The sequence below is a fragment of the Vanellus vanellus genome, assembly GCF_965231255.1.
Source record: "Vanellus vanellus genome assembly, chromosome: 1".
NCBI lineage: Eukaryota > Metazoa > Chordata > Aves > Charadriiformes > Charadriidae > Vanellus > Vanellus vanellus.
The window spans coordinates 138,311,553-138,335,329 of record NC_138905.1 but is presented as its reverse complement, the minus strand read 5'-3'; the positions used below and the strand labels follow the sequence as shown (position 1 = coordinate 138,335,329).

Here is a 23,777-nt window from a genome sequence, read left to right as displayed (position 1 = left end):
TAGTAGTTCAAGGTCTGTCCTCACATCACACACCCAATTTATTTTGTCTGCTGTTCACTACTGTAGGTAGAGAGTTAAACACCTGATCCTGGCTGGTGTCTGAATGCTTTGCTCTGAATTGGTCTAACTTCTTTTTGGGATAGAATTTATAATCTTCGTATTACTCCAGAAAGGAATAATTTGTTCAGCAGCAGCTGAGTAAATGGGACTTACTTCATTCATGCCTGTGCTTGTATCACTAGAGGCAACATTAGGTCTTTCTCAGTTTGTGAAAGAGATTACGTGTCTTAAAATTAGGTGGGAGTTGTCCTGGTTCTTTAATGCTCTTCAGGACTCTCACCCCTCTTGTGGCTGTGTTCGTACTCATGTCCCCCTCAGAGTATTAACAAACAGTAGTACAAGAGCAAATGGATATAAATTGGCCTCTCTCTTAACAAGCTCTTCTCTTTCTCGTGTGGAGCTGCCTGACATGTAGTAGGAAGCGAACGGATCCCCCTCTCAGCTTTTGGTTTGTTCAGCTGAAGCCAAGTTCTTTACATTGTCTCTAAAACAGGTTTTTCATTCTTCATAGCTTTTATCACCATATATACTGTAAGTAATTCCTATTTCTTCACCATGGATGTTAAGAACTGTATGCAATACAGTTCTTAACTTAATACGTACCTGATATGGCAGCAGTTAAACTTCCCTGGAATTTTGACTGAAACACCTGAGATTCCCACGTATTTTATAATGATGCTAGTGGCTCACAGTGATCTTGTGACAACTAATACGACCACCTCAACTAAGGAGGCCCTGGCTTATTTTAAATGTTCTTGTTATTCATCTTCAGTGTTCTTTGCTAAATGCCATCCTATTGGTGTCAGCAATATCACAGCCACGTAAATTCAGCTACTTCTCTGCTGCCTGGGCACCCTGGATGGCGCAGTCTGCCACTTGTTACCTTTAGCACCAGTGCTGTAAGCTGCTGACTCTCGGAGGTCAGAGTTCTTCACTAGAAATGTGGAGACCGCTCTTGCCACTGACCTGCACAGTGATGCGACCTGCAGGGTCCACCCTCTCATGCCTTGTTTCTTCAGTCACGTATTTAGGCTACAGGTTCTTCAAGGCCAGGTGTATTTTGCACACTGAGCAGACAGTGACAAGCACAGCAATCTCACTTGGGTTTCTAGCTACTTGCTGTGAAATCCTACACGAATATCATATAGGGAGGGATCGGGAGCGTGCAATGTCTCCAGTCTGCATTACTTCTCCCCCAGCATCCAGGAAGGTCCATGTGACATTGTCTTGGAAAGGATCTGCCTGCCTGAAAGGATCTCCTCTTTATAAATAATCTTTCCTTTGCGCAAAATGCTGAACTCCTGACAGCAATAGCAGAGCTGATGGCTGATGGTTCTTCATGGCTCAGAGGGACTGACCTGACAAGACTGGTTTTCCTCCCAGATTTTGGGATTCAGGTGGGCTATCAGTGATCTAGTTGACCTTTCCCACTGCCAAAGGTAGGCTTCAGCTTGGTGCTTGTTGTGGAAGTCAGAACATCAGAACAAGTGAAAGACTTGTCCAAGGCAGCATCTATAAAGTTCAGCTATGTTCATTTTATTTGCCGTTTTATGGAACGTTTCTCAGTTTTAAGACAAGTTTGTACTGAAATCTTGTAATATATTGTATACTTTGTAAAGACACTCTCCTTATTTGATTTTGAAGTGAATTATTAAATAAAATGTTACTGAATGAGTTTGTCTTCCTGTGGAAATGCAGAAAAACTTCCTTTTGGAAAGTAACAAGATCCTGTTTCCGCCAAGCTTGTAACCTTCCAGGAGAGTCACAGCACTATCCAGTTGCATTCAAGGGGATTTTCTGGGGTGTAAGCAGAATATACACTTACTATCCAGGGGAATTCAAGGGCACTTTCTAGCATGTAAGTGGAACATATGTTATTTAATTTGTATACTTGCAAGTGATGTAAGCCAGCAGCATTTGGATGAACAAAATGAAAAAGGGTTCTTCTGTTGTCTGTAAATCCAGAGGCAGGGTGCTGACTTCTAATAGACACCCATACAGGAGTGATAGCTGTTCAATATGCTTTTTCTCCTGTCTGAAGATGGGGTATATTTAGTCCTGTAAACTGCATCACTGGATGGCTGTCAAAGTCTGGGTGACTTCAGAAAAACTTCTTCCAACAATGAAGTCATAACTTGCCAGCTGACATGAGAACCATCTCTTCCTTCAGCGTATCTCAGATACATGAGCTTACACATTTCGTCTGAACTCCCTTCTCTTTCCAATGGTTCTGCTACTAAAGAAAACTCTGAAGTAATATCTTACATCTTCAAAGTTTATGCATATACTTATTTTACTAGATTGCCTCAGTGATGTTTGCAGTAACTGTTCCAATACGAGTGCAACCCTTGCAGATAAGCACAGGAAGATATGTGCAAAGCACTGCTGTAAGGTGATAAAGCAATGCCTTTATTGTGCATCAGACTAAAAGATTCAAAATTTCCTAGCCTGTTGACTTTTTTTTCCACTTTTTTCCCCACCATGGGGATGTTTGTTGCTATGCATTGCCCCCCTCAATACATCAAATCTCTTGCTACGAAGCTCTCGCAGATAAAGTATTTTCTGTGTCAGAAACAACACCTTTTTGAAGAAAGTACATTTTAAATTATGGTCTGGAAAAAGCAGTGGGGACAGAGGATTTTGGAGAAAGAAGAGAATTTCGTAAAGGGGACAGGCATGTGGTAATGGAGAACTTAGAGCAAGCAGAGGAAGAAGAGAACCGGATTGACAGCAGCCGTTGCAGCACAGAGTAGGTCTAGAAGACCTACACAGTTGTGGATTTCCATCAGATTTATAATTTTGGCAACTAACATTGCAGATTTTCCAACTCTTGTAGCTGTTGCTTATTGGCAGATTAAATGAACATTAATTGGTATGGTCAGGGAGTCCCATGCAACCAGAATGCACGGGACTCTTTGTGCTTATGCAGTCAATCTGCACATATGCAGTGGCTGTGAGCCTACAAGCCACCAGCTTTTATGGGGCTGACTGATGTTCAGACAGCTGCTTTTCTGTAGAATCAGTATTTCATCATCCAAAGCAATACTGCTGCCAGGTATGGCATCATATATCCAGTCTAGATTCTTCATGTGACACAAGCTGGAGTGGCCCCGTTGACTTCACTGATATTAAAAATGACTCATTCTAGCAGGGGACCTGGCTGTATTTTTTGCCTTTGCCGCGTTTCTCATTAGAAAGGATTTATGTCGCATAGTTCATTTATTGCAGGTGAAACATTCCCATCTCCTCTGTTTCTCCAACCAAGCACAACTTTGCATTCCTGTCTAGGAACACTGTCGAATGCTCCAAGGCTTGGCAAAACAAAAATGCCTGAGAGTGGATAAAACATGAGGGAAATGTACAAAGGAGTATATGGAGCAATGGATTAAAGTGTGTGTGCTTGCTGGAGCTAGTGTTTATCCTTCTTTACACAGCTCGAGAGCTCATGGGCAACTGGTGACTGTGAGCCAGCCTGGGGTCTGTCGCTACGGTTCTAGGCTGGATTGCTGTTATGGCTGGAAAAAGAACAACAAGGGCCACTGTGAAGGTAACATTAACACTTTATGCTCGTTTGCTCTCCACAGCTGTGTACTTGGTGACTAATAAAGGGATTTCATATACATCTGCCAGAAGTTACAGAAAAAAAACCTTCTGAGGAGTGAAATCTCTCAACTGTGAGAGACTGGATAAAACATGTTTGAGAGACCATCTCCTCAAAAAAGCAGAACTTTGGGTAAATAACAACAAACAATAAAATACATATTCAAAAATTCTTAGGTCCAGAAGGCACCATCTGTTCTTACCTCCTGCACAGCCCTGGTCAGTGCCTATACTGTTACAGCTGTCAAGTAAGTGCCAAAAATGCAATTTCTTCTAACGCTACATATGGACCCCTGAAGTGGTTTTTTTATCAGTTGGTATCCTTTATCTCCAGAAGTACACAGCCTCTGAGAACCAGGAGGTTTTAAATTTCTAAAAATATAAATTAAACCAAAGCAGTAAGTGCACTTGACTTGAGCTTGGGTAGCCAGTCAGCGTTCTGGTCTGTGGGTCGTTGGCTCAATGAAGAGTCGATGTCTCTTAAGACATTTCTAATTTGTTAAAGGTCCATAGACCCCAAGGAGAAAGTGATGTGGAATCTCTCTCTAGCTGTACTTGGGCAAAACATAACAAAGTCATAAAATACATGTTTTAGGAGTCGTTCTCAAATGTTGCACCTGTTGTCCCAGAAAGTTTGATTTGTATATCTGGTGAATTTGAATAGAGGCTTAGAGTTATTCATTGCTGAAAATCAACAGATTGATATCTAAAAGGGAAGGATGCCATGTTGCATTCAGGGACATGGGTAGTGTTGAAATATGCCTTAATCTGCGGAGCTATTATTGCTGAATGAATTTTTAAATGTAGGGAAGATACTTGAATTTAGCAGTATGTATTTTAATTAATAATTTTACTATATAGTAACTAACACTGTGACTTTCATATTTCCTGTAGTTTTCATAGCAGCTTAATTATACAAGGTAGCGAGATGTGCATCCTGGTGCATACTCTTCTGCTGTTTTTCCAGGTTTTTCTGAATAACCCTCATGTTGATCAATCATAGTGACTTTAAGAGCCTTAAGCCTTATAAAAGTCAGCATTTAATTTCTGCCTAATGATCCAGAGGGCCGAGAGAGTTAGAAAACCTTTACTTTTTAATGCATCCAGGCTAAGCACAGCCCTCTCAAGTCATTGTAAACCCGATGCAATTCTACTTATGGGGATGTGTGGTAAGGATAGTTGCCTGATAGTTTGACAGATGTACTCTGGATGTTCCACCATGGGATGGACATGTTCCTTGGCTGTAAATGAGGAGATCCAAGAGTGAAAAACTGCTGTAGGATAATGTGTCTCCTTTGGCTGCAGGAGAGTGCTGTTGCTTCTTTCCCACTCCAGATGCCAACTGTAGCAAATCTAGCTGCTTCTCACATAGTTTTCTTAAAAATAGCAAAAGGCAAGAGTAAAAAACTAAATGTGAATCGTAAGCATGGCAGAAAAATCATGAGTGCTAAAAGGAGTCCCTTCTTTTCCAGGTCTTTACAAACCTGGAAAAGCAGACAGTTGTGTAAGCCACGCTAGTGTTACTTTTCTCCAGCAGAAATAAAGTGCTGATCAGTAGCTGCCATGCCCAAACTAGAGGGAGAGGTATGAAGAATGTTGAACTTGTGCAACAAGTTTTGAGGCAACTAAGCAGGGCCAAAGTTCTCAAATAGAGTCTTTCTAACTTTTTATTTTTCTCTCCCCTTTCAATGCCTGACTCCTCCAGCTATCTGTGGACATGGCTGCAAGTATGGCGAGTGCACGGGACCAAACAAATGCAAATGTTTCCCTGGATTTACAGGGAAAACCTGTAATCAAGGTTTGTGCACATGGGGGTATTACTCCCGAAAGCAGACTGTTGATGTTGTCTCCTTATCTTGTACTATGGATTGTGTCGTCTTCCAAAATAGGAAAACAAGATATGTTCTTGTTTACATAAAAGAGCTTAAATTTTAAGACTCTTGCATCTCCAGCATCCCAGGCAAGCTCTAAGCCTTCTTCAGCACACAGAAGTTTGAATCTATATCATGTATCTCCTGCAGGCTGATGACAAGGGCAAACTGTCATGTTTATAGTCAGAGGATTAAGGCTTGGAGAGGTTATATAGGAAATTATTAGAAGAGCTGGAATTCAAGTCCAGAACCCATGTTATTTTTTTAACTAGCAACCCATGTTACTTTCTTAACTAACTTTCTCATCAGAAAGACATGCAATTATATGCTAGACATGTAATTTCTCAAGCTGCCTGGGCCAATGCCATCTGTTTGCATATGCTGATTGGTATTTTTGAGAACACACAATTGGGAGTCTTTAGAATTGCATATTCATAAACTTTGAATGCACCACTTTCCCTCCATAAACTTGCAATTAGACATGGAAATATTTCAGCTAACACATTAGTGAGAACTCAGCTGTTTGTTTTTTTTCCTTTTCCAATGTATGAGACCCCCACATTGGATCAGATGAAAGGAGCAGGTCCCAGTGGACGGAGTGAGGCCATCCTACTGCACTGCAGATGAGTGAACTGCAGGTGCTGTGAGGCAAGCATGACACGAAGGCCACACGAATGGATGGGTCTATCCTTGCTATCTTTCTAAGCACCTGCAGTCTTTGCTTGAAAATGTTGCGCTGACATGCTAAAACCACATTTTTCAGAGTCCAAACAACCCATTTATTACACAGTGTCTTTCAAACAATATGCTATAAAGCTATACTGTTCAGTGTTTTGGAAAACCATCTTTTGCACTTTCAATGTTGCTCACAGGGAAAAAAGTAAATTCCTCAGTACCACTAGAGAGGAAAGTGAAACAGCAGCTGTGGTTGTGTGTAATTGATATGTAGGTATCACTTACAACTTTATCCTCTAAACCCAGAAGTTTAACCTCAAAAATTATTTGGTATCTTAAATGTTACTGAAAGGCAACAGAGAAGCCCCCAGCTTTTAGGTGTTTTCTGTGCAGTAACTCCAGCTGGATTTGATACGCCCTCCATACACAAAGAGATCAGTTCTACGCACTTGCAGTAGATTCGAAGTCTGGGGCTCGGTGGAGGCACTGCACAGACCTACATGTGCAAATTGCCTGTTAGCCCCCTTGGCTGTTTTACCTTCTGAAGCACGGCAGGGAATTTTTTAGTAAAGTGGTGGCTGGCACAGGCCAGAAATGTCCTGGAGCTATTTCAATAGTATAGCCATATAGGTGGTCATGTGCCAGCAGCCAGGAATGCTCAGACCCACTTTTAATTTACTGGCAGATGGAGCCTTGGTCTGTCCTTACAACAGAATGCCCTGCTGAGCAAGCTCAACATGAGCTAACTAAAATAACAGAGATAAGGGGGACTATATTAGTCTGCCACCGAGTCTGAGCTAAATTAGCCTTATCTCCATAGGTTCTCTTTTAGAGCTGTGTATTATCTGTGCATTACTGCACATTGTGCAAGATAGGGCAGCTAAGCACTTTTGAAAATGTATGGTCTAAGTGGAATAACTTTTGTTCCCCTCTAGTTTCTTTGTTAAGAGAGTCTTGGTTATTTAGTGGAGCCACAGTAGCACAAAAATCCAATGTGATTTGAAAGCCGATCGGTTGTCCTTTTTCAAACAGACCTTATGTTTAAATAATAGAATGCAACTCTCTCTTTCTTGCCTCGACTGAGCTGTAACAAACACTTCTGCACACATATAACCACAACAAAGTTTATGCTTTGAAAGGTATGGAGTTTTTTCTGTGGTCTGCAGGGCACATGGACATGAGAACAGATGCTTCTCCCATTAGAAGTGGAGCTGGACAAGCTCAGTGCTTGGAGAGTTGCCTCTTTATTGAAATTATATTATTGGTTATACGTGCCATTAAACACATGTTGAATGGGCTGTGTATGCTGGTGCATTCTGTTAATGAGTTCTGTCTGTTTACTAATGAGGTTTCAAAATACAAGAGGTAGAGGTGCCAGTTCACAGAAGTCACAAGCACAGATGATGTTCCCTTGTCATAGGACCAATACCATTGTCAGCCTATACCGCACAAATTGACCTCTTTAGGATTCTGTTTTTCTCCCTGTGAAGGATAGCTATTGGGAATTTGAAATTAATGTAGCTTCCACAAAACCTTTTAAATCCTGTATTTTGAGAAGGATTTAGGATGCTTTTATTCTCAGGATTTTGAGATTTTTGAGATCTGTGAGATTTGACTTTTATTCTTAAAGTCACATGTTTTTTATGTATTGCATTTCATCTCTGCTAGACAGCCCTGCCCAGATAACCTAGGTACCAATGTGTAGCTCAGAAAAAAAAATAAATCTTTGTTTCACTTTATCTCAAACTGATTTGCTGTTCCTAGTCTCACGTTTGTGCTTTTCTAGTACAGAGGTCAGCTGGAGGACTGAAATCTCCAACTAGAATCAGAGAAATCCAGAATAACTCCCAGACAAGAGAGTAATTACAATTGTCTCCTCACCCCTCCACCTCTTCCTAACAAGCTGCCAGAATTTGCATTAGTTTTTCAGGTGTAGAAGTCTGTGTATGTTAGTTTTGCTAGCAGTCTTTCAGCCAGATGGTCTGCTAAACTCTCATCTTGCAAGGGGCTGGCTCATTTTCAATCCAGGCGATTTTACTGTGGGGAATTCAAGGCATTAGTCAATGCTCTCCACCTATATGTATGAATATATGTATATAAACCCAGCACTCACTTCATTCCGATGACTTCTGCAGATCTGAACGAATGTGGACTGAAACCACGTCCCTGTGAACACAGATGTATGAATACACATGGCAGCTACAAGTGCTATTGTCTCAACGGGTACATGCTTATGCCAGATGGCACATGTGCAAGTAAGTAATAGAGCTGATGGGACAGGCACAGCAAAATCATCTAATCGCATTTGATCCCAGCAGATTTTCTTCCTGTGATGAATGGATTTAGCTTATTCAGGATAGGGTCTTTACCTCAGCTCTCTGGTACTGTCAGCAGCTGAAAGAGGCTTTCTATTTGGCAGTATGTGGATAAAGTAAACTATGTCATACTTATATTTTTGTGTTCGGAGGAATTTTTGTCCTGCTAGAAGTAAAATTTTGATAGGTAGTATAACCTTCGTGTATGGTCCTGTGTGTAATCATCTATTGAATAAGGATGAATGAATCTATCCAAGCAAAGCACCAATAGAGGCTACTTTTTGCTGTGCTGAATTTCATGCCATTACTCCTTGCTTTACCTTTCTGTGCTCCTTGACTCATTTTCTCTGAGTGTTGACATGCTTCCCACACTTGCCGCCAGCTTCTTGAAAGCATTTGTTCATTGAGCTAAGGCTTATCTAAACTGTATTTCTACCTATTTTCTTTGTCTTTAAGCCAGCATGTAATGGAAAGTATTCTGCTTTCTTAGCCAACCTGATTTTTCAGACCGGAGAAAACTTCATATTTTTCAATGACACCATTTTGTTCATAGAAAATACTTTTTTTTTCTTCACCTGAGCTGTTCTACACAGATATTTTGGCTTTGAATTTCACAAACCCCTAGGTTACATGGTGACAGCCCTGTCTGGAGTCCACTGGACCGGAGCAGATGCATCAGCTGGACGAGGAAGCTAGCTGGTCTCAGCTTGAGAGGTCTGTCCTAGAGCAATGGACTTGGCTGTATGGGGTGCAGCACAATCTTTCCATGGATATGCCAGAGAACCATAAACGCTGAAAGGCTTTGATCTCCAAACCTTGGAGACAGTCACACACCAGGCAGGGTGTCCATTTGGCAAGTTTGCTGTCAGTTTTGGGGTAACTGGCAAAATACCCAGCCTTGGTGAACACTCATAGGAGTGCAGTGTCTGCTTTTCTGGGGCAAGCAGAAAAGCCAGAGCTCCTGCACTCTCTTTCTCTCTCTCTCTTACGGCAGGGAGACTGAAATTGCTGCGAAAGGTGCCTGGTGCCAGTTACCCTTTTTGAGGGTTTCCCTTCCCTGCAGCACAGCTCAGGGTTGTGCCTCTGTGTTACTCATCGTGGTGGGTTTCACCAGCAGACAACAACTGCGGGGCCCTGAGATCCCTGAGAAATGGATATGTATTCCTTCCGTTTCTTCCAAGATAATTTATATATCTGCTGACATCATACACCAAGTGGTATTCTGTAAGGCCACTGTCTTACGGACAGCTGAAGTTGGCAGAAGCCAGAACTATAGTCACAAGAAACTATCCTGCCTTGCTTCCCTTTGAGCCCGGCAGCAGCTTTGCCCCATCCATCCTACACTCCCCCGGCTCTGCGCACAGACACTTGCTGCAGCCATGCTTCACCTTTCCAAGTCAGAAAACTAGATCCAGGCTCTTACTAACCATTTCTGCTGGATTATTTTCAAGGCAGTCTTAGTTCAGAACTGGTTTCCTGATTTGAGAAACTCTGCATTTGTACCACATGCGCACTTACACCATCCCTTACTCAAGCCAGCACAGAACGCTGAATTTCTTAGTGGCAGGAGTGGCCAGTGTTGAGTAAAAATTGCCTGGGCAGCTGTGAGCCCTCAAGCTTGCGTTTTGCTTTGGCACACAGAAATGTTATTTCTAAGTGGAACCCCATCAAACACTGACACAGAATGGAACCAAATTTCAGGGGAGAAAAAAGGGTTTTGCACAGAAGGGAAGTCTTCATTCTTCACAGCTCTAGTTAAGGAGGCAAAGCCCATTATGTTCATCCAGCTTGTGCTTCATTAACCCAACCCATCTGCCACCTTCCAGTTCCGAAGAGCCTTTGTTTTCTTAAGCAGAAACTATGATTATGAAATGAAGTAGTAAATTATTTACTAATGTAGAAATTATTTTTGGCTAAGTCTACTAGCCTCCCATTTCACTTGATGCTAACTTAAGCTTGTGCTCGGGTGAAATGCTAGGTTATTTAACCAGCTGTAGAATCTCATAATTTTATTCAGGCAAACATTTTGAGTGTATTATTGATCCTTCTGAATAAAATTCTCCACAATGTAAGTCTCCTTCGCAAGATAAAGTCCACCTAGGCTGAACAGTCAGGCTTTTCTGCAACCACACCAAGGCATTGCGGAGCTGGAAGAAGGGTATCAGAAGAATGTGGCTTTGGGCCACAGAGAACCATTGCTTAAAATAGTTAGTAGGTTACCACCTAACACAAAATCACTCAAGTTTTGCAGGAATTCCTATACTGGATCTGATTATCAGTTCATCTAAACCAATATTTTGTCTAACCAAAGCCAGGAACAGGAGCTTCGAACAAAAGAGAAAACACACAATTACCAGCTAGAGAAGAACAACATTTAGTAATTTTCTTTATTGCCACTTATGAAGTAGATCATATGACAAAGTATTATGATCTAGTCTGTCTTTTTTTAACTCTTACCTTCTGCTATTGCCTATGTTCTCACTTACATAAAAGCAAAATACTTTTGCAAATACAGTGAATTCTTGGCCTTGGATATTTATCACTTGGCCACAGAGTTAAACAAACCAGCCTAAGAAAAATAATTTTAGCACAGAATAAACATATTAATTTTAATAGCACACAGAACTAATATGCATTATATTTTATATTCAAATCAAAAATAATATGGCTGTAGCTATATATGCACCTGCACACATCATTGCCTTTTCTATACACTCTGTTATTATGCACCGTTGTGAAAGTGCTGGTACTTCTGACAATAAACACGTTGCTTTTTGGAATAAAATTCATATCTTTTTCTACCTAAGCAGTAGCCACTATTCAAGTTCTTGCAGTTGGTTTCTCTCTCTAGTAAAATGACAACTGTTCCAGGCTTTTCACTTAAAAATAAGTGAGTATATACAGTTCTGTATTGCTTAACGCTACCAGAGTGAAATAGCTGGAAATACTTTCTTTGCGCACATCTCCATCTGTTGAGTAAACGCTTCCAAATACTACTTCTCTCCCTGGCATCGTAACAGTAATGTTTCCTGGATATCTTCAGGATTTTAGAAGTATCTCCCTACATACTTAATACATTTCTCCTACTTTTCTAACCTCTCCTAGGTCTCTCAGACAAGATCTAGACCTGTACATTTCTCTTTAGAGGCTAATCAAAGTCATCTGTAATAATTCACACTCCTAACCAACCTGTGGCAACCAAGACTTCTATTCTGGGTAGTGCCTCTCTAGATTCAGATATCTGTTTCATAAAGGATCAAAATAAATGGCAATTTCTAAGTCCATCAGGCTAAATAGTTTTAAAAATCGAATTCTATACTACAAGCATGTTTCATGGTAAGCAATAAAAACATTTCACTACCAAATCGCAGTTTTCTATGTGGTAAAACTGTCACAATGGAAAATGTTAAAAAAAACAAACACTTTTTTCTACTTTGAGAAGTACTGTCTCTGAATCAAAAAGGCAATAGGAAGAAGTCACAGAAATGGGAACAGAGGAAAAAGGAGGAATAAGGACAGATAAGGAGAGAACAAAGTGCAGGGGAGGAGGAATTTAAGATCTAGCTCATGGACTGCTGAATTGTGAATGTGTGAATGAACAGTTTGATTAATGATGAATAGAATTTTGTTGTTATAATTAATTTTCTGCATTCATCCAGGTCTAAATTTTAAGTGTGTGATCCCAGCCTGGATTTTTGCTCTTTTTGTTATTTTAAATACTGTTTTCAGGTTCTAGGACATGTGCCATGGTGAATTGCCAATATGGATGTGAAGAAGTCAATGGGGAGGTACATTGTCTTTGTCCATCAGGTGGCCTTCAGCTGGGACCAAACAGAAGGACATGCATTGGTATGGTTAGAGAGCTCACTCTCAGCTTCTTTTCTATAGGATCTCAAAAAAACTTAAGAGTCTGGGGAAAGGTTAATAAAGTGGTTAGCTGTCCTCACTGGCTTGGATCACGCTTCATGTTACTCGCAGTGTGATGTTAAAATTGCATGCTTTTTAAAAAAAGTCTTCTTGTAATATTGGCCATGTAATTCTTTGGGGGAGTCCCATGCCAAATAAATAATTAAATGCTTTGACATAATTTGGAATCATTAACTGATTCCGTTTCTCCCTATCGCTCTGAAGTCTACATTGCTTTGCCTGCAGGAAGCTGCTGTACTGACATAATGCATTAGAGGATTTGGGGGTTGTGTTTCGAGGGTTTTTTATTTTATTATGATGACCCACAATACAAACTTCTGGAATTTTCTCCAGAAGCCTCAACATCACTTTACCTGGGGGTTTCCTCTGTGATGAAGCAAGTGTTACTTACATCACTTGGTACTGTTCTGTGATACCAGTTTTACATTGTTATGTGACAAACCGGTGCTACAGTACTGCAATCCAGTGCTGAAATCGTACCCATCTTAATACTGAAGCTAAATAAACTAATTTCAAAACCCAGTAGATGTGAAACAAGCCCTCCAGAGCAGGGACCACCCCAACAACTAGAGAATAAGGGGCAGCGAAGAGCATGTCAGGGAGGAGCTCCCTGCTCCTCAAGGAGGTGATGATCCGGGAGCCATGGATGACCCCAGTGTCGGCAGGGCTCTGCCCCATGTCCAGGGTCTGTCTGGGCATCTTTCCAAAAGCTGTCAGACTCTTGTCACTGTTCATCGCAGACAAACCTGCAAGGCTCTGAAAGTGTTAATTTTTCAGACCAGATGCTCTTTGTTTTAAATTTAAGAGAAATACTGCTTTATGTGTACTTTATGCCATTTCATTTTAAAATAGGACCAGTAGCAGAGCTTCATATGTGAAAAAACAAAAGAATTTTGAGTTCCAGGTTTCTTCTTTAGAATAGCTCTAGCTACTTCTTAAAATGCAAGTTTTGAATCAGTAAGTACATTTTCCTGTAAAATGCTAACTTGTAGCATTTGAACAATTTCAATTTGAAAAAAAAAATCAGCCAGAAAATGTATTTTGTTTCATTTTTTCCTATTTTCCCTTTTTCCTGATGTAGCCTTTCTTTCCTGGTCTCACCTGGCCTCTAGGGTAACACCCCTAGTCAACCTCAGGGAATGATATTTTGTGGGGTTTTTAACTTTTGTTCCCCTGAGGCAAGCATAGAAGACTGAAAATTGCAGCTGGTTAATGCTTTATTTCCCATAGCTGCCCAAAGTACAATGGAAAATAGAGAATGGAAAGTTATCCTTGGAGATATTCAAAAGCCGGGTGGACGTGGTCGTGGGCAACTCTGTAGGTGTTCGTGTTTGAGCAGACTAGATGACCTCCAGAAGTCCATTCCAATCTCAACCATTCTGTGATTCTGTGAGAAAACTTTTTGCAACAGATACTATTTACTACAATGTCTTTAGCAACATACTTAATGATATTGATGATTTCACATATTTTTACATTATTTCTGTCACAATGGTGCAAGTCCTACAGATCATAAAGTGCAGGTTGGACATGATACCTTACAGGCAAAAAATAACAGTAGCTAATCCATTTCAGATGCTGTTTACCGATACATACTGGTTGAATTGTTTCTACAGCTTAAAGAATGTTTTAGATGGTGACAGGTTTAACATTCAAACATAAAAAAGAAATTATCTCCAGTAGTCAAAACAATATTATATTTAACATTTAAAACAAAAGATTAAATAAATGCATTGACCAAGAGACACTGCTGTGTAGAAGGACAGTTACTATATGAATTGTTCTCCTTAACACACAGCTGTAATATCGTCACGTATGAAGGTTATACGGCCTGGGACTACTTTATCACTTTTAGGAGCTATCAAATAAACCCATATGGATACTTGGCTGAACTTTCAAACTATAAACACTCCAACGTGAGAACAGTATTTCTTTCTTTCAAATGAAATGATATGGCCTGCTTTGAATAATCAGTAAGGCTCTTGGACTACTACCAGTCACAGTTAACACGTTTGAATTATGTAAGAGCTATTTGGAGGTGGACATTGTAGATGTATGCATTTAAATACAATAGACAAGATGAGTGGTTCTCTTAAATCTCTTACTGAATTATTTGGGCAACTATTTTTATTCTTTTGTATTGAGTTTCTTTGTATTTGCCTGTTCAAATGGATTTGGAAGAATGCTGATACATATGATAGCAGGTAAAACAGAGAAAAAGGTATGTCCACTGGTTGGAAATATCAGACCTCTTCTTTCTGCATGACTTGTGGTATATCATCAGTTCTCCACCTCTAAAATGTGAGAGATAGCACCTTCCTGCTGTATAGCGCAATGGACGCTTCATAGATTATAAGATACTCTAATACTCTTGTGTTAGTCACTGAGACACTATAACCAGATAAACATTTGAAGATCTCTGGCTATTACTCTTAGCTTAATGCTCCTAAGAATCATTAGGTCTTCTGGACCTGCAGAACAGCACACTGATGTGTTTCACTTTTCTTCTACACGTGCATAGGTGAAGGAAAAAAATAACAATTGTAGATCAAAATTTTTAAGTAAACCTAAACCTGTTGTTTCTAAGAGTACAGCAAGTCTTTAGCGTTCACTGCAGACATAAGCTTCACGCTAGGATAGAGTGCAGCAGGCTCGTCTTTTAGCTTGTGACAGACTGTGGTCCTGCAGAGGCACAGGGAAATGAGAACCTGGAGAGGTCTGGGAATGCCCTGGAGGCAAGGGAACAGAGGTCCTCATCAGAAATGCGTAGCACGGGCAGAAAGAGGGATTTTGACTGCAGGTTTGTTTAAATATTTCTCTGCTGTTGTCCACTTCCCTTTGATCACCTGAGCGCTGTAAAAGAATGGTAGAAATGATAAAAAGACCAACTGTGGTGTCCAGCAGCACTTCACAGCAGTTCTAAGCTGTAAAGGGCAGCAATGTAATGTGTCACTGCTGTGTGCTAAAATATGATAGGGAAGGACAAATGCCAAATATCATAATTGGCACTATTTTAAATTTGACATTACAACAAAATAAATCAAATTAGTGACATTTAATTACAATGGTTGTTGAATAATGTTCTTAGGCTCCTTCCATACCAAGCTTCTTCCTCCGAAATATCTGTCCCTATCATCTGCCTTGCAGGGCAGACAGCTCACAGTCTGGAAACTCTTTTTCCACTATGTCGTGACTTCGCCCAGCAAGGGGAAGTGCAGAGATTCAGTAGAAGAGCTGCTGCTGCTCTCTGTTTCCTGTTTCTGGGGCTTTCTCTTAAACTATTCTCCGACATTTCCTTTCTCAGGAAAATAATGGAATTTGTGGAGTTCCTCCTGACCCTGCTGCATGACTTTAGGGCAAATCATTGTCCTCAATGGGGAGAATCCCCACTGCCAGTTACCCTAGCTTTTACCATGCCAGGTCACAAAATCTTCCATGAAGTTAGTTCACATTTTGCTGCTTCATTCATATGAGTACATGCAAAAGCCATCCCTAAGTGTGAAATTATAGGACTTATTTATTAAACAATTTGTGATAGCCAAGACTAAACCATTCCTGTGCAAACCCAACTAGTTCTTGCTTTCCCATTTTACCTTCTCATGGATCTGACCAGCATCGCCTCTCCTGCTCTAGACATTGATGAGTGCTCCACTGGCAAAGCTGTCTGCTCTTACAACCGCAGATGCGTCAACACGTTTGGAAGCTACTACTGCAAGTGTCAGCTTGGTTATGAACTGAAATACATCAGCGGCCGTTATGACTGTGTAGGTAAGATTTATCCCATGAATTTTCCTTCGTCATTCTTTTTCATTCCCACATGGTGCATCTTTCCTGTCATTGCCTGAAGCATGTTGGCTTAGTCTGGGGATATTGTCTCAGAAATGGATAAAAGATGTCACGCTGAGAATATTCTCGATGGCACTTTGAATTTTTCTCTGGGTTTTCTTTGTGGCTTTATGAAAAACCTAATCACTGTCCCATGCAAATTAAATTGCCTCATTGTACCAAGTCAAGAAGTGCAAGGGCTTGTAGTACATTAGCAAAAGTTGACTGCAAAGATGTGCTACTTCTGGTACAGGTTTAGTTAAAGACCCATTCTTTGTCCTCTTGGTTTTCAATGTATGATGAACAAGCAGTGCCACAATCTTTTTTTATCTTTTTTTTTGTGTCCTTAATGAGGAATGTGAGTCAAGTGGCTTCATGACTGTAAAAACAGTTGTTTGGATGGAAAGTACAGAACTTCAGGAAAAAAAAAGTATGAAAATAGTCGGTTTTAATAACTTTTAAGGTCTCACTTGCATGCTTAAGTTTCTGCCAAACAAAAATAAATACAGGCAAAAAGCTATCTTGACATGCCCAGGTGTTAAAACAAATGTCGAAACACTTTTACTCCCGGTTCAATCCGTTAGCTGAATGGTGAAAGAACAGCAAAGTATAAGTTACTGCAGCAGTATTGTTCAAGCCGTTGACTACACGAGGGCCTGGAAGGGTTGGAACTACTACAGGAAGTGCATACAAAGAAGAACTCATGGGTTTTGTTTATATTTCCTCGGTATTGGGAGTTAGGGGTGGGAGATCATAAGGTAGGTTTTGGAGACTCAAGTTTGCATTTCCAGTCTTAGAGTTTTAAAGTGGAAAAAAGACTTACTGTTTCATACAATATATGTGCATGGGGGAAAAACTGGAGAGGTCTCGGTAGTCAAGATTTTATCTGCAAACCTGAATCTTACTCTCAGATATACCATATTTTTGAGGCAGTGTTCCTGCTACTTATGTCCTAGCTGACTTAAATTATGAGAGCACCTGCCATCTGCTAAAAATTAAGCAGTCTGGATTAAGTGCAAATTGGTGCAAAAATTTGTGCAACAACTTGGCTCCCTCATGTGGAAGAAATCAGAAACATCTTTGTGATGCAGTAAAATAATGGAAAAGGAGAGCAAAATCAGTTACTCTTGATGCCTGTACATTTTGCTGTCAGTTGAACATAGTATTTTCTACTCGATTGTTCCTGATCATACTTTTCTCATACAGTATCATGTGTATGCTGGAATATTAGAGGTAGATAGAAGATCTCAACATCTTTGCATGCTCAGTGTTACTTTCTGTTGCATTTCTTCAAAAGTGAATGAAAGAGTGAGAAAGGTGTGGTGAATTGTTTTTTAATTGAAGTCACATGTTCTCTTGGTGCCTTTTGCATTTTGTTAATAGAAGAGTGTGTACAACCAACAGTTTGAATCATCTTCTCAGTCAGAAAATCACTATGTTCACTTTTTACTGGTATGCTCTACATTTTCCATGGATGCATATGCCAGTAGTTGTGCAGCTGGAGCTGACATTAAGCATTCTCTCCTGGTGTGAATTCTGCCTCCGATGGTCTCTGGACCATCTTGGTCTAACACTAGTGCTTACAATCCCTGGAAACAGATGGCCGGCACGAAGAGGCTGTCATGGAGCTTGGGTTTCAGCAGAGTTTTCGCTGAAGCATTTATATCTTTCCCCAGATGTAAATGAATGTGTGACAAATACACACAGGTGTAACCTCCATGCAGATTGCCTCAACACTGAAGGATCCTTCAAATGCAAATGTAAACAGGGCTACCGAGGAAGTGGATTCGATTGTGCTGGTGAGTACCATTGGATGTCAGGAGTAGTGCTATATTGTTTTTCTACAATAATTGATGGTTATAAGGGATTTTCTAGGAAATGTCATGCTGGACAGTGTTGCAATACCAACCAAGGAAGACCTCTTCACAAAATAATATATTGTTTGTACAAGTCATTGCATAGTTAATACAAGTATCATTTGTTCAAACTTATTTTGCCTATAAGTCCCCAAGTCTCATAGTATCACTAGGAATCGCAAATAGAACAGAGAAAAGAATTTGGCCTGAAGAAACAGAGAAAATAGGTTTAAAAAGTCTACTGTGTAACCATGGCTAGCCTCTTGGAGTGCTGTGCAGTCCCTTCCAGAAGAGTTTCAAGCTAAGTTAGCAAAAAGTGAGAGAAGGGAGGAAAGCCATGACTTCCATGCTAAATTATTTTCACCTATAATTTTGCCTTTTTTTGTTACTGATTATTGAAGAACTACTATAAAGATCTCATAACCTGGTTCTAACTGAGTATGACCTGCCAAGAAGAAAGAAAGGCTGATCTTGTCTTTATATTTAAAACAAACCAGTTCATTTAATAGCTTTATTAAACCTGGCATAGGTTTCTCCTGCAGTGTCATTAGAGATGTTTTCCTCAGGAGGACCTCTGAGTCCTGCTCCAAATTTTTGAATAAAAGATGTTCTGAAAACATTTTAAAATTTCTTGTCTATAGCAGATGAAGTCTATATAATATATAAACCTTTTTTCCTGGGTCTTTTTCAAGCAATTCTTGATCAGATATATATTATGATTATACTTCATGGTCACAGATGTTCTATGAGTCTTTCTATTATTCACGTTCCTACTGTCATTATAGTAGTAATTGAAATCTTCAATATCACATTGGTAACTTAAACTTCCATTAAGTTTCTGCTTCCAGTAAAAAATGTTGACTTTCAATGAGAAAAAACTAAACACACAAAAACCTGACTGGTACTGAAAGGTTTGGTTTTAGACATAGATTGCCACAGCAGAGCTGTTTAGAAAGTTCCTCATGCTCAAATTCAATGTTATAAGCCAGTTTGCTTGTTAGACCACATGCCTTGTGATATGTCACTGCAGCTTACTTCAACAGAAAGATACAATAGGGCTTGAGACCTGACTGAATATCAAAGCAAACTGAGGTGACTTATCTTGGTATGGTTCTGTTAAAACAAATGTACCATAGATGAAATGTTAAACAAATACATCACTGAGCAAAAAGGTCTGCGGTTTTTTGTTTGGTTGTTTTTTTCTTTTTAATAAGAAGCTGAAAAATTCAAAGGAAAATCTCCTTTTGACCAAGTCTATGCATAAAATATTCTTTCCTCAAGCAGAAATGATTCAACAGGAATGCTTGCTTAAATATGAACAAAAGAAATATTTTAGCTTGTGAAGAGGCTATGATACATTTTTTAATGTCTAGTCCTGTAAAAAAATTGGTGCTGAAGACAGGTGATTTCTATTTTCTCATATTTCCAATTACTGAAGTCCATTAATTATTTAGAAGAGGAAGGAGCCATCCATTCATAAACCTAGCAGAACATGCTAAATGGAGAAGAGATTTAATACAAGAGAGGATCATAGTATCATAGAATCATAGAATGGTTTAGGTTGGAAGGGACCTTGAAGATCATCGAGTTCCAACTCCCCTGCCATAGGCAGGAAAACCTCCCACTAGACCAGGTTGCTCAAAGCCCCATCCAGCCTGACCTTTAACACCTTCAGGGATGGGGCATCCACAACTTTTTTGGGCAACCAGTTCCAGTGCCTCACCACCCTCCGAGTGAAAAATTTCTTCCTAGTATCTAATCTAAATCTGCTATCTTCCAGTTTGAAGCCATTCCCCCTCGTCCTATCACACCTTGTAAAAAGTCCTTCCCCAGCTCTCCTGTAGGACCCCTACAGGAGACGATCGAGGAATAACATGCAGTAATGAGAGAAATCAGAGCCATAGGCAGAAATTCGAAAGGCAAGGGTCTAGCTAGAAAGATGTATACAACAACAGAGGTGAAAAAAATACAGTCAGTGGTAGGTAAAACCTGAACAGCAGTGTTGCTAAAAAGTGGCTGTTTTCTCTGGTGGTAATTCCCACACATACACCTCCTTTTTCTAAGCAAAGAGGAGGAGGTTCTTTTAACTTTGAATGTTTCAGTAGTTGATTTTTACAGCAATCCTCAAAAAAGTCTGGTCAGTGTAACTGGTGGGGGTAGGACACACTATTAGGGAAAATGTTTTTTCGAACAGTGACAAAAATGCCAATTAGATGTACCAACCAACGCTGAAATGCTGTGTTCTCCATATCATACGGCAATTGTGGAAAATGTTTGGCTTTACTGAAGTCAAAGGAAGTTTTGATGTTGGGTTTAATAGGATGAGAACACCATCCTGGGAATTTGTGGGCTAGAGGCTCTGGCTTCACATTTCTTTTGGTGGCAGCAGCTGCAGCTCCTGCAGCCCATCCCAGCTCCCGACAGATGGGCCTGGGGTTGTGCTGCAGCTAAAAGAAAGGCTTCTTAAATATACCCTCAGTACTCCATGCAATTATTCTCCCAGGGTGGGAATCTCATCTCCACAGGGAACCATTAGTGCTTTATAGCAATTGTGTCTAGTATATAACAAATTGGCTACCATGGCGGCAGTATTAGCTTTTTATAACAAATGAAACAGATTTTAATATATAGCTTAATTTCCAGCGTATGAAATGAGAGTAACTAAGCACATTGTTTGTGATGAAACTTCTATGGCTACATCTCCTCATCCTACCAAATAACCTAATAAGTGAGGTAATATAAAATTCACTTTTGCACAGAAGGTGGGGAAAATTATTTCATCTAATTCGTATGTCAATATACTAACTTAGGAGAAAGCTGCTGAAGCATCAGACTGCAAACCGTGCTGCTTGTATGGATATGACCCGGGATTGTTCAGGCACCCTTTTGCCATTCAATACTCCTGTACACATGAAACGTTGGAGGCTATTTCTGAACTGTCTCTAGCACGCATTTCATTTGAGAATCCAGAGAGGTGTAACCTTTCAAATACTCCCTAAAAGGGTCCTAGCCATTTCCACATCTGGTCTCTATCTTGCTGCAATCTGTTGCTGTTCTCAGATTCATGTGTTTCCTGATTTCCTATTGTGCATTGAAAAACCACATTTCCCTCACCACATGCTTCTACGTCTATTCCAGCTTTTATTTAAGAATAGGGTGTCACAAGGTTCCATAAGCAATTAAGATTCCTGGGGGAAAAATGAACCTATTTTTAATTCACTTTTTTGGTAGGAAGCTACAAAGTAACAGGAAAAAGCAGTATGAACTTAAAGCCTACAACCTTCAGGCACCACTCATCGGAGCTCAACAGTGGCGCTCTTGTTATTGCCTGGCTGGAGGTAGAGGTTACTGTTCTTCATTATGCTTTGATGGATATCTAAATTGCAATACAGAGTCATGACAGCTCTCTTTGTCCCTCTTGTATTACTCAGGTTCAATTTTTTGCTCATAAGGTAACCCCCAAAAAACATATATGATTTTGCTTTCTTACTACCTTGCCCTTCCTGAGTTGGATTTGACATCATAAAATTTCAAAGCTTAAAAAGTGATTCTGGTCCTGTCACTGGTGAGTTTCTTATGATTCAGTTCAGTGTGGAGCCAATGCTGCTGTCATCCTTTAATGAATAACACTTAAGTGTTTTTCATCCCGCATTTCCTACTGGAAGCATTGCTGGCTGGTGTATGTATTAAGCAAGTCCAGCGTGATGAACTTGCCGTGATTTCTCAAAGCATCCTTCCCTAAATAGGATTGTAAAAATGTTAGAAGTGAAACAGACTAGGAATATACATGGTGCTTAAAAGAGAATAATGGTCTAGAATCTCTGTTCTAACCTATCTGTGAAAGCTTTCAGACTCTCTTAAGACTCTTTAAAGGAGGCATCCTTCATTATGAGGTTGAGGACTTTTTAGACTGATTTCTGAAACTGTTTCCTGCTGATCTAATCTTTACTCATGCCTACAGACTCCCCCTAAACGTGGTAAACGGTTGCCTGTATCCCTCATCCCCTCTCCAACTTTTATACACAGAAGCTACAAAGGGAACTACAAAAGGTCTTGTAATGCAATCTCCTAGGCTTGTCTCTTACCAGGTTTTTAAATATATTGCCAGGTGTGAAGGTGGAAGCGATGTGGTGCCTGCTGCAGCACAGAGCAAGCTGTCTCCTATTGCAGTCTCCTTATGTTCAGAGCCACAGCCAGTGCTGGCTGTGGTCACAGAGTGTGTGGGAGGAAAACAGATCACTGCCTGTCCCTCTCCTGTATCACCCCCAGAGTGTTTCCCTTTACACAATACAGCACAGGGACAGGGGGTTGGCATCTGCGCTCTCTCTGTATTTTTTCTAATTCAACTTTCACATCTTGGTCAATAGCCATCCTACACCAAGCCATTTCTGTGCTCTTACAATCTCGCACAGCAACTGATGACAGAAAAGATTTACTTTTAGCCCTCAGCCACCATTTGCTTTTGTTTTTCCACCTCTCTATAATTCAAATAGATAATATACCTTTGAAAGCTGAGATATTTTCATACTAGGGCAATAAACACAAACTATATAAGAGCAGGAGGTGTTAATCTACATGCTTCCTGATGGAAGGTGCATAAAGAAGATCTAGGATGAAATGCACTCCATTTCTTTTTACTTTCTAAAATTCTCTATGCAGTCATGTGGATGGATAAATGCACAAATGTTTGTGAGCAACACCTGTGTATTTATATACATGTCTTGGGGCGAAGGGTCCTGAAAAATCACTGCCTCAGCTGTGTCACCCCAGACTCAGAGAAGGTGAGCTGTTCATTGAGGCAAGTCCACAGGCAGTGGATTCAACAGAACAGACTGAGTTTAAGGTGGTTTATCCTTACACTGGATTGTTCTTCCTGCAATTTATGGGTAGCCATAAAAAGCCTTAAATCCACACCTCCAGCTACTTTAAAGCTGAATGTAGATTAGAAGTATACTAGTGCTATATGCCAAAACAGGATGGTGCCTAGTCCCTCTTTGTCCCCACGAGCATGCAGATTTTCATACTGCAGCAGCAAACTGGAGTCTGCAAGCACGTGGGGATTCTACACTTTTATCTCCCTATTTTTGTCACTCCTGTCAGTTGATTTTCTGCACTGCTTAGTTTTGCACATAGAAGGAGATTGGTTTTCTGACACCACAGAGGTTATTATGTTGAGCTGTAAGAATTTTTCATTTCACTGGGAAAACTTCAAAGCAGAAACTAAAAGCAGATGTTCAGGTTTGCTGAGCAGTCAGTCCTGGCTTGAAAATCTCCATAGACTCTTTATTAACAGCCTCAAGTTTCTTGTTACTGATTGTCAAGAGGAAATTTGTTTGGAATGAAGCTTTCCTGTTAATTTTTATTGCTGCATTCTCAGTTTAGACCCAGAGAACCTTACATCCTTCATGACATCATCCTCCAGAGGAAAGGCTCACTCAGTGGAGTATTAGTAAATAGTTTACTTGCAGGTATCTGACAAGCAAGACTACAAGTTTTACCCAAAGGAAAAGAAAAACAAAATCCACAATTTTGATTTATTTTTTTATTGGCATCCATTTACTTTATACCTCCAACTGCAGCCTTAGAGAATCTGAATGCCCCGGTGAGCATACACAGAGAGTCTGATTTTGTTCCTGGGATACTAAATA

General features: G+C 40.2%; 1 protein-coding gene across 1 annotated transcript in view; it reads left to right on the top strand.

Annotated features, from left to right (window-relative positions):
* Positions 1-23,777, top strand: part of EGFL6 (EGF like domain multiple 6) — a gene marked incomplete at both ends in the record, with an annotated part of 44,263 nt that overhangs the window by 3,511 nt on the left and 16,975 nt on the right. The window contains 6 exon segments of the mRNA XM_082491092.1: positions 3,495-3,607; positions 5,366-5,458; positions 8,342-8,461; positions 12,251-12,370; positions 16,082-16,216; positions 17,950-18,072. Coding sequence (XP_082347218.1) covers positions 3,495-3,607; positions 5,366-5,458; positions 8,342-8,461; positions 12,251-12,370; positions 16,082-16,216; positions 17,950-18,072 — 704 coding nt within the window.